Source organism: Salmo trutta, chromosome 30, assembly GCF_901001165.1.
Source record: "Salmo trutta chromosome 30, fSalTru1.1, whole genome shotgun sequence".
Classification (NCBI taxonomy): Eukaryota; Metazoa; Chordata; class Actinopteri; order Salmoniformes; family Salmonidae; genus Salmo; species Salmo trutta.
This window is the reverse complement of record NC_042986.1, coordinates 24,411,894-24,423,345: the sequence shown is the minus strand read 5'-3', so window position 1 is coordinate 24,423,345 and position 11,452 is coordinate 24,411,894. Positions and strand designations below refer to the sequence as shown.

Sequence of the window (11,452 nt, the reverse complement as noted above, 5' to 3'; positions counted from 1 at the left end):
AACAGACTGAACAAGGTTTTCCTCTAGGATTTTGCCTGTGCTTAGCTTCATTCCGGGTTTTTTTTTCTGAAAAATTCCCCAGTCCTTAACAATTACAAGCATACCCATAACATGATGCAGCCACCGCCATGCTTGAAAATATGGAGAGTGGTATTCAGTAATGTGTTGTGTTGGATTTGCCCCAAACACAACACTTTGTACTCAGGACAAAATTTGTATTGCTTTGCCACATTTTTTGCAGTATGACTTTAGTGCCTTGTCGCAAACAGGAGGCATGTTTGGGAATATTATTTATTCTGTACAGGCTTCCTTCTTTTCAGTCTGTCAATTAGGTTAGTATTGTGGAGTAACTACAATGTTGTTGATCCATCCTCAGTTTTCTCCTATCACAGCCATTAAACTCTGTAACTGCTTTAAAGTCACCATTGGCCTCATGGTGAAATCCCTGCGCGGTTTCCTTCCTCTCCGGCAACTGAGTAAGGATGCCTGTATCTTTGTAGTGACTCAGTATATTGATACACCATCCAAAGTGTAATTAATGCTCAAAGGGATTAATGCTCAAAGTGTAACCATGCTCAAAGGGACATTCAATGTCTTATTGTTTTGTTTTGTTTTTACCAATAGGTGCCCTTCTTCCCGAGGCATTGGAAAACCCCCCTGGTCTTTGTAGTTGAATCTGTGTTTGAAATTCACTGCTCAACTGAGGGACCTTGCAGATAATTGTATGTGTGAGGTACAGAGATGGGGTAGTCATTCAAAAATTATTTTAAGCACTATTATTGCACACGGAGTGAGTCTCTGCAACTTATTATGTGACTTGCTAAGCACATTTTCATTCCTGAACTTGCCATAACAAAGGGGTTACTTATTGACTCAAGACATTTCAGCTTTTTATTAGTAATTCATTTGTAAAAATTATGAAAAACACAATTCCACTTTTACATTATGGGGTAGGCCTATTGTGCGTAGGCCAGTGACCCCCCCAAAAAAATTAAATGAATGCTGTAACACAACAAAATGTGAAAAGATTAAAGGGGTTTGAGTACTTTCTGAAGGCACTGTATCTACTAATGACATTAGTGACAATGTTATGCCTCTCTTTCTCTCAATTCAATTCAAAGGGCTTTATTGGCATGGCAAACATATGTTTACATTGCCAAAGCGCACACACACACAGAGACAGACAGACAGACAGACAGACAGACAGACAGACAGAAGTGTTCCCTGCCCCTAAATTTCTTGAATGATTCACTGGCACAGTGGAACCACCCATTCATGACGTGATCCCAACCAGTCACTGCTCTCTGTAGCCTAATGCAGGACAACAGTGCTGTGCTCTGAGCTGGGACACTTGACTCGATCTGCGGGACTTCAGTCAGTCGACAAGACATCGCTCCGGCTGCACGCACCTGCGACAGGTGGCCTAAGCTTCGTTTTAACCTTCACAAAAGGTAGGTTGAGAATGTACAGAATGCACTATATAATGTTACTGTAGCCTATAGATCCTTTTATGTCTTTACATTTATGGTGAATTGTTTGAAATACAGTTTTATCATGTTCTAGAACACTGGAAAATGTCCTCGAAGCCTTTTGAAATACTCAAAATAGCCTTTGTAAACACTCGAGGAATACAACGGTAAACATTAATAGGCTAGTAGTCTTTATTATACCCTCTTTGATATATGTATGCATGTTTTATGCTGTCATAAAAGGTCTGCTGAATTTTGAATAGTTTGTTTGCACCCCATTTGGATGTATTTCACAACAATGGTGTAATTTGAGAATATAATGCCTATAATAATTCCATACCTCTGATTAGATGGGTAATGCACTTGACTGTAAATAGTTATCAACCTTCAAATGAGTTTCTAACTTTTCACACCTGTACTGTAGCAAAATACAATCTACTCTTGATGACATATGACTGATCCACAAGATTGTATTTAGTTAAAGTAGAGGTTACTGTATTTATTCAGTAGACCTAAAGGTTAAACATTTCCCAAGATCAAGGAAGGAACATTTCAAAACATTCATCCATTCTTGGCAAGTGACTGTGTGGGGGAGGTTTGAATTGGTTTGAATCATGACCTAAGCCATCTTCTGCACATTTGTGGACGTGGGAATGGCAAAATAATATTTACCATGTAAACGTGTCCACTGATATGAACTCTTCAAAACACCAAATGTCCTTCGTTGTGCCTGTGTTGGGTTTCAAACCAGAACGACCAGTTTTTCAGGGTCAGACTGGCATAGGGGGACCAGCAGTAGCGTCACACAGATGGGGGTGCTATCATGTCATGATGTTCCTATTGTGTCCTTTTTTCAATGACAGGTCTATGAAACACTGATGTAGGCACCCCGGTGAGCACGGAATGGACCAAGACCATGGCAAATTCTAATCCAGTGAGTGTTTCTGTGGTGTGGTGTCCAACCACGGACAACCAGGCCGTTGTGCAAATGCAGTCAATTAAGGATTTAATTTTAGTTTTGGTTACTGGTTGTTTACACCGCTTTGCTCCATCATTCATTTTTTTCTATGTGTCATCTAGCTTAGATCACCATCCTCCACTCTCAGTGAGGTCAACCTGGGACCTTCAGCAAACCCACAGTATGTACAGTATTAAAAGTCATGGGTTTCAATGATCCACAATGCCATGTAGAACTGACATCTGGCAACCCTTTACCAATGGAATTGTGGTCCTGATGTCATATTCATACATTGCAACCACAACATACACTGAGTGTAAAAAACATTAAAAACACCTTCTCTTTCCATGACATAGACTGACCTGGTGAATCCAGGTGAAAGCTTTGATCCCTTATTGATGTCACTTGTTAAATCCACTTCAATCAGTGTAGATGAAGGGGAAGAGACAGGATAAAGAAAGATTTTTAAGCCTTGAGATAGTTGCGACATGGATTGTGTATGTGTGCCATTCAGAGGGTGAATGGGCAAGACAAAATATTTAAATGCCTTTGAACCGGGTATGGTAGTTGGTGACAGGCGCACCAGGTTTGTGTGAAGAACTGCAACGCTGCTGGGTTTTTCACGCTCAACAGTTTCCCGTATAGATCAAGAATGGTCCACTACCCAAAGGACATCCAGCCAACTTGACAACTGTGGGAAGCATTGGAGTCAACTTGGGCCAGCATCCCTGTGGAATGTTTTCAACACCTTGTAGAGAGGGAGGTGCTAAATATTAGGAAAGTGTTCTTAATGTTTTGTACACTCAGTGTACATTGCTGTACATGTGTTTTTGAGGCTTGATTAAAAATGTTATTTCATGGATCATACCAGTCATGTTGCGAGACGGTTGTCTCTGCCATAACCTGTTACGATAGGTGTTATGTCCATCCATATGACACAAATATCTGTATCATCATTCCTGTCTTGTTTCAGTGCCAAGCCCACTGACTTTGACTTTTTGGCTGTTATTGGAAAAGGGACCTTTGGGAAGGTAAGACTGCTGTTTGCCTGATAAAAGGCTGCATGCCTTCATCAATGATTAACTTAGTCTATGCATGACTGTTAAGGTTACCTTGATGAAAAGGCCAAAACCAAACAATGAAACAATGAATGAGGATAGTTTTTCACAAATTGTACTCAGGATGAGCAGCCATTTTTAATTATTCCAGTCCAGTCACAGTTCTTTTTCATTGTGTCAATTACTTTTTTTCTATATTTTGTGTGACAGATAATAAAATATATTATGTGTGTACTCATTGCCCTTCTATTTTTAAGATAGGGTTATGATAAGAGAGTGTCATATTCGGAGTTGACGTTTTGAGGAAACAATCAGAAATGTCCTGACAACCACCTTACATCCAGGTCCTGCTCGCCAAGCTCAAAGCTGACAATAAATTCTATGCTGTGAAAGTTCTACAGAAGAAAGTAATCCTGAAGAAAAAGGAGGTTGGTCTATAAACTTTTAATTTTGTTATTCATTATCACAACAAACTCGCAGATAGTTTATTTGGTTTCTGTTTTAAAGGTCAACTCAATTACACTAGCAAAACCCTTCATGTCAGTATATATTCAATGTGTGTATGATTTTCATTGTGTAGCAGAACTGGTTTAGCCTAAATCTGTATTGTGTTTCTAAGATAACATCTAATCTAATCTGAAGTGTGTTCTGTCCTTTGTACTCCAACAGACAGATTTTACAGCCCCCAGTCTCTGTTTTGTGTTTCATACATACTGTACATTACCATATTCAGTACTGTTATATTTCCTGAGTTTTGCATCACTTGATAGTTATAACAATCAGCAAATTAATCTTGGACTTTCTGAGCTATTTACAGACACACGTTACAGCTGTCTGACAGACTACCCAGTCCTGTAAAAAGAATGACTCCCTCCTCAAGTGAAGTGTTACCTCAATGAAGCCAACTTACTTTATATACTGAGAGCCTGTTGCCTGCCTTGGAAAGCAGGGCCATAGCTAAAGTGGAGAACACTAGTCAGAAGTGTGTAGGTGGCTGGACTTTCAGCAGCATAAATAACATTGAGGACCTTGTAGGAAAGAGGTGTTCTATGCCCCTCTCTCTCTCTCTCTGTATATCGTCTCTTGTCTTGTGCTTGGGGCCGAAGCAGTGGTGGTGACAGAGGCCTGTATTCTGCTGTGTCCTGCCTTCTGCCTCGTGTCCGCTGGTTCAATGCTGCTTTGTGTCCTCCAGCAAAAGAACATCATGGCAGAGAGGAACGTGCTGCTGAAGAGCCTGAAGCATCCTTTCCTGGTGGGCCTCCACTACTCCTTCCAGACCCCAGAGAAGCTCTACTTTGTCCTCGACTATGTCAACGGGGGAGAGGTAGCTAGCTAATGGCCCTGGGTCTTGTTTCTCAGGTTTCATATGGCTGTTTGGATATGGCAAATGATAAAAGGAGTGGACTGTAGCAATGTTCCCAATAAGTAATCCTTTATTTATATTAAAGCTGCCAGGCTATTGACAGCACAGAAGCAGCAATGCAGTGTGGCATAGCCTCAAGCCCTTGGCTCAATCAGTGTAGTGACAACAAACACATTACTCCCCTTTAATCATTGGCTCAGTCCAAAGTCTCTGTATCACGGCGTTATTATGAGTTAATAATGTAACAGGAGTAATATTACATGCATCGTCAGAGTCAAGCGTAGTGACAGTTAAAACAACATGTCATAACTGTTTTCTCTCTCCTTTCTCCCTCTATCTCCAACATTTCTTTCTCTCTCTCATAGCTCTTCTTCCACCTGCAGAGGGAGCGGTGCTTCTTGGAGCCGAGGGCTCGGTTCTATGCTGCTGAGGTAGCCAGTGCCATCGGCTACCTTCACTCCCTCAACATCGTTTACAGGTCAGACACAGTTTACAAGGACATAGTCAGGTAGAAACAACAGATTATTATGTACAGTATTGGGGTTTAGTGAAACCAAATATATTTTTTTGTTCTTATTTAGAGATCTAAAGCCAGAGAATATTCTCTTAGACTCTCAGGTAAGTGTTGACTCATAAGGGGATGTAATGTTCTTCGATTGTTTACAATATCTCAACTCACTTCCTTCTCATCTTAGAGAAGATGGTTCAAGAGTTCACAATACAGGATCATATGGCAGTCTGTAAGTTCCTGTAATATTGGGATGGTGCTTAAAACGTGTGTTCCAGGGCCATGTGGTACTTACAGACTTTGGGCTGTGTAAAGAGGGAGTTGAGCCGGAGACCACCACGTCCACTTTCTGTGGAACCCCTGAGGTGAGGGTTAGCCCTGAGATTGTGTCTGTGCTCAATTATATGTTAAAGATAACGCATGTCTAATAGTCACATGTAGTTCTATACATTTGAAGTCGGAAGTTTACATACACTTAGGTTGGAGTCATGAAAACTCGTTTTTCAACCACTCCACAAATTTCTTGTTAACAAACTATAGTTTTGGCAAGTCGGTTAGGACATCTACTTTGTGCATGACACAAGTAATTTTTCCAACATTGTTTACAGACAGATTATTTCACTTATAATTCACTGCATCACAATTCCAGTGGGTCAGAAGTTTACATACACTAAGTTGACTGTGCCTATAAACAGCTTGGAAAATTCCAGAAAATGATGTCATGGCTTTAGAAGCTTCTGATAGGCTAATTGACATCATTTGAGTCAATTAGAGGTGTACCTGTGGATGTATTTCAAGGCCTACCTTCAAACTCAGTGCCTCTTTGCTTGACATCATGGGAAAATCAAAAGAAATCGTCCAAGACATCAGAATAGAAATTGTAGACCTCCACAAGTCTGATTCATCCTTAGGAGCAATTTCCAAATGCCTGAAGGTACCACGTTTATCTGTACAAACAATAGTACGCAAGTATAAACACGACGGGACCATGCAGCCGTCATACCGCTCAGGAAGGAGATGCGTTTGTCTCCTAGAGATGAACGTACTTTGGTGCGAAAAAAGTGCAAATCAATCCCAGAACAAAAGCAAAGGACCTTGTGAAGATGCTGGAGTGTCTATATCCACAGTAAAACGAGTCCTATATCGACATAACATGAAAGGCTGCTGAGCAAGGAAGATGCCATTGCTCCAAAACCGCCATAAAAAATCCAGACTACGGCTTGCAACTGCACATGGGGACAAAGATCACACTTTTTGGAAAAATGTCCTCTGGTCTGATGAAACAAAAATTGAACTGTTTGGCCATAATGACCATTGTTATGTTTGGAGGAAAAAGGGGGAGGCTTCCAAGCCGAAGAACACCATCCTAACCGTGAAGCACGTGGGTGGCAGCATCATGTTGTGGGGGTGCTTTGCTGCAGGAGGGACTGGCGCACTTCACAAAATAGATGGCATCATGAGGAAGGAAAACTATGTGGATATATTGAAGCAACATCTCAAGACATCAGTCAGTTAGTTAAAGCTTGGTTGCAAATGGGTCTTTCAAATGGACAATGACCCCAAGCATAATTCCAAAGTTGTGGTAAAATGGCTTAAGGACAACAAAGTCAAGGTATTGGAGTGGCCATCACAAAGCCAAACTTCTGACCCACTGGGAATGTGATGAAAGAAATAAAGCTGAAATAAATCATTCTCTCTACTCTTATTCTGACATTTCACATTCTTAACATAAAGTGGTGATCCTAACTTACCTAAGACAGGGAATTTTTACTAGGATTAAATGTCAGGAATTGTGAAAAACTGAGTTTAAATGTATTTGGCTAAGGTGTATGTAAACTTCCGACTTCAACTGTATACAGTGCCTTAAGAAAGTATTCACACCGCTTAACTTTTTCCACATTTTGTTGTGTTACAAAGTGAGATAAAAAAAAAATCATTTAATTTTTTTAATCTACGATCTAGAAAAAATACTCTGTAATGTCAAAGTGAAAGAAAAATTCTAACATTTGTTTTCAATTCCTGGAAAATAAATTACTAATATATCTTGACTAGATAAGTATTCAACCCCTGAGTCAATACATGTTAGAATCACCTTTGGCAGCGATTACAGCTGTGAGTCTTTCTGGCTAAGTCTCTAAGAGCCTGGATTGTACAATATTTGCATATTATTCTGTAAAAAGAAATTCAAGCTCTGTCAAGTTTGCTATTGATCATTGCTAGACCGACATTTTCAAGTCTTGCCATAGATTTTCAAGCCAATTTGTCAAAGCTGTAACTAGGCCACTCACAAACATGTGTCTTGGTAAGCAACTCCAGTGTATATTTGGCCTTGTGTTTTAGGTAGATGTTCTGCTGAAAGGTGCATTTGTATTCCAGTGACTGTTGGAAAGGAGACTGAACCAAGTTCACCAACCATTCCATTTATTTTTATCCTAAAAAAACTCCCTAGTCCTTGCCTATAGCAAGCATACCAATGACATGATGCAGCGACCACCATGCTAAAATATGAAGAGTGGTACTCAGTAATATGTTGTGTTGGATTTGTACCAAACATAACACTTTCAATTCAGGACAGAAAGTACATTTCTTTGCCACATTTTTGTCAGTATTACTTTAGAGACTTATTGGGAATATTTTTATTCTGTACAGGCTTCCTTATTTTCACTCTGTTATTTATGTTAGTATTGTAGAGTAACTACAATGTTGTTGATCCATCCTCAGTTACCTCCTATCACAGCCATTAAACTCTGTTTTAACTGTTTTAAAATCACCTTTGGCCTCACTGTGAAATCCCTGAACGGTTTCCTTTCTCTCCGGCAACTGAGATAGGAAGGGCGCTTGTATCTTTGCAGTGACTGGGAGTGTTGATACACCATTCAAAGTGTAATTAATAACTGCACCATGCTCGAAGGGATATTCAATGTATATTTATATTTTTTTTTTACCCATCTACCAATAGGTGCCCTTCTTTGCGAATCATTGGAAAACCTCCCTGGTCTTTGTGGTTGAATCTGTTCTTGAAATTCATTGCTCGACTGAGGGACCTTACAGATCATTGTATGTGTGGGGTACAGAGATGAAGTAGTCATTCAAAAATCATGTTTAACACTATTATTGCACTCAGAGTGAGTCCATGCAACTTATTATGTGACTTGTTAAGCACATTTTTACTGCTGAAGTTATTTAGGCTTGCCATAACAAAAGGGTTGAATACGTATTGACTGAAGACGTTTCAGCTTGTCATTTTTAATTCATTTCTAAACATTTCTAAAAACATAATTTCACTTTGACATTATGGAGTATTGTGTGTAGATCAATAAAACAAAATCTACATTTAATCAATTTTATATTCAGGCTGTAACACAACAACATGTGGAAAAAGTCAAGTGGTCTGAATACTTTCTGAAGGGACAGTATATATGTTTATTTAACTCTCTCTGTCTCTGTAGTATTTGGCCCCTGAGGTTCTGCGTAAGGAGCCCTATGACCGCACAGTGGACTGGTGGTGTCTGGGAGCTGTGCTCTATGAGATGATCTATAGTCTTGTAAGTTTTTCAATCTTATATAGCCACTGTAATTAGCGCAATCTAAGGCCAACCCAAATATTGTTTACACGTGCAGAAAATGTCCAAGACAATTATGTTACCAACTTCAGGAAATGCTTCTGGAGTAGCTGGCTGCTACAGTACTGTGTCTGTTCTCTGCTCTACTCACCCATTTCTGGTTTTCTAGCCCCCATTCTACAGCCGGGACGTGTCTGAAATGTACGATGGCATCCTACACAAGCCTCTGCCGCTGCCCCCAGGGAAGTCAGGCGCTGTCTGTAGTCTACTCCAGGGCCTCCTGCAGAAAGACCAGCACCGCAGGTTGGGAGCCATCGCTGACTTTGTGAGTCACTGACTGGACCGTGTCCATGGACCATGGCACCTTATTCCCTTTCTAGCCCTACGTGGGCTCTGATCAAAAGTAGTCCACTATACGCTATTTCTGCAGTGGTGTAAAGTACTTAAGGAAAACTACTTTAAGGCACTACATAAGTTGTTTTTTGGGATATCTGTACTTAACTATTTATATTTCTGACAACTTTTACTTTTACTTCACTACATTCCCCCCCAAAATGTACTTTTTACTCCATACATTTTCGCTGACACCCAAAAAATACTTGTTACATTTTGAATGCTTAGCAGGACAGGGAAACGGTCCAATTCACGCACTTATCAAGAGAACACCCCTGGTCATCCTTACTGCTGCTGATCTGGCGGACTCACTAAACACACATGCGTCATTTGTAAATGTTTTAGTGTTGGTGTGTTCTCCTGGCTAGCTGTAAATTTTAAATATAAGAAAACGGTGTCATCTGGTTTACTTAATATAATGAATGTGAAATGATTTATACTTTTGATATTGATACTTCAGTATATGTAAAACCAAATACTTATAGACTTTTACTCAAGTAGTATTTTACAGGGTGACTTTCACTTTTACTTGTCATTTTATTAAGTTATCTTTACTTTTACTCAAGTATGACAATTGGGTTCTTTTTCCACCACATTTCTGAAGCACACTATGCCATTGCCGTTTACAGTGTTTCACATATTTTGAGTGAGTTATACACTGGTCATATCTTATATCATCCATTTTTTTACAGCTACAAATAAAGAACCATGTGTTCTTCTCCCCGATTAACTGGGATGACCTGTACCACAAGAGAATCACTCCTCCATACAACCCCAATGTGGTGAGTTGTTTGTGCTGCCAGCTGTTTCTTACCATCTTCTATAACTTCAAACTTCACTGCTTTTTTTCTAAAACTTTCTTTCACTACCTCATCTTTGTAACTTTCACTCTTACCTCTTTTCTCTAGGACTCCCCTCTATTTCCTAACAAGTCCCCTCTCTCTTCTCCTTTAGAAAGGGCCAGCGGACACACAGCACATAGACCCAGAGTTCACCAGAGAGATGGTGCCTAACTCAGTGGGCTGCACCCCTGAGCTCAACGCCGGCACCAGCAGCTCTAACGCATTCAATGGCTTCTCCTACGTTTCTGGTGAAGACAGCTTCCTTTGAGACAGGGAGGAAGGTTCCTCACAGCACCACCACTGCCGAGGCCGAGGTAGAAGTTACCCGTAACCACATATCTACAATTCGATTCCTTAACCGCAAATCCTAACCTTAACCTTTAAGTCAGGAGGATAAAACATATATTTTACCCTGGATTCAACAGTTAGTGGCAACCTCTATCAACTTCATTGGCCACGGTCATAGAAATGGAGCACATTGAATATCATGCATTTTTGTGTAGGTGAAGCAAGAAAGAGAAAGAAAACATTTAAATGCACCACCCAACTGTTGCTTTTGCTGTAGGTGACTGCCCTATGAATTCTATTTATATGCCCTTGTCTCTGCTTGATTTCTCATTTCAGGACAAAGTCTTTTTGCACATCCAATCGTGCTGGACTTTTTATTTGCTAGCAGACAGATGTTGATTTACTTCTCCTTTCACTACAATGTAAAGTCAACAGTGTGACTACATAAAGGACATGTAAATACAGTACACGCTCCTAGATGCTATGTGTAGAAGGTAAAGCATCAGGTTCTATGGAAAGTTGTGGTGTATGGATTAAGATGGTCTGATTATCACTAGAACAGGCAAACACAAATGTGTGTGAAACTCTAGTCGAACCCATTCCTCTGCTCTTTAAGTGCTGCTTTTAATACAAACACTGGACTTTCCAAACATTTCTTAACTCGTTTGTTGAGAATATGCTGTTTCTATTATCACTGACTTTTAGTAGATTAGAGTACATAAAGGCTTGACTGAAATGTTGCGTCCAGGGATGCTTAACAGCAACATAAATCTATGCCAGATTATTCTCACAGCTGTAAAGGTGCGTGCCATGGTGCTATTAACCTTGTTAAACAAAACATGTGACTGTGTCAGCACAATGGGTGACATTAAAGACTGTTGACATGCCAACACCATCTTAAAGATGACTGACATTCAATGAGGCACAGTTACAAGTATGTGTACATAACTTCACAATAAATCACTTCCCTATCCATATGTTTACCGTGTCTTGCGTTGACAGATTTTCTA

General features: G+C 40.0%; 1 protein-coding gene across 1 annotated transcript; it reads left to right on the top strand.

Moving 5' to 3' along the window:
• Positions 1–1,309: 1,309 nt before the first annotated feature.
• sgk2a (serum/glucocorticoid regulated kinase 2a) lies at positions 1,310–11,415 on the top strand. The gene is made up of 13 exons (XM_029723476.1): positions 1,310–1,451; positions 2,333–2,403; positions 2,550–2,608; positions 3,401–3,458; positions 3,830–3,913; positions 4,678–4,809; positions 5,214–5,326; positions 5,430–5,466; positions 5,635–5,721; positions 8,806–8,901; positions 9,089–9,244; positions 10,005–10,094; positions 10,267–11,415. Exons 2-13 carry the CDS (start codon positions 2,386–2,388, stop codon positions 10,420–10,422), a joined length of 1,086 nt encoding a protein of 361 aa, XP_029579336.1. The 5' UTR covers positions 1,310–1,451; positions 2,333–2,385; the 3' UTR covers positions 10,423–11,415.
• Positions 11,416–11,452: the final 37 nt, after the last annotated feature.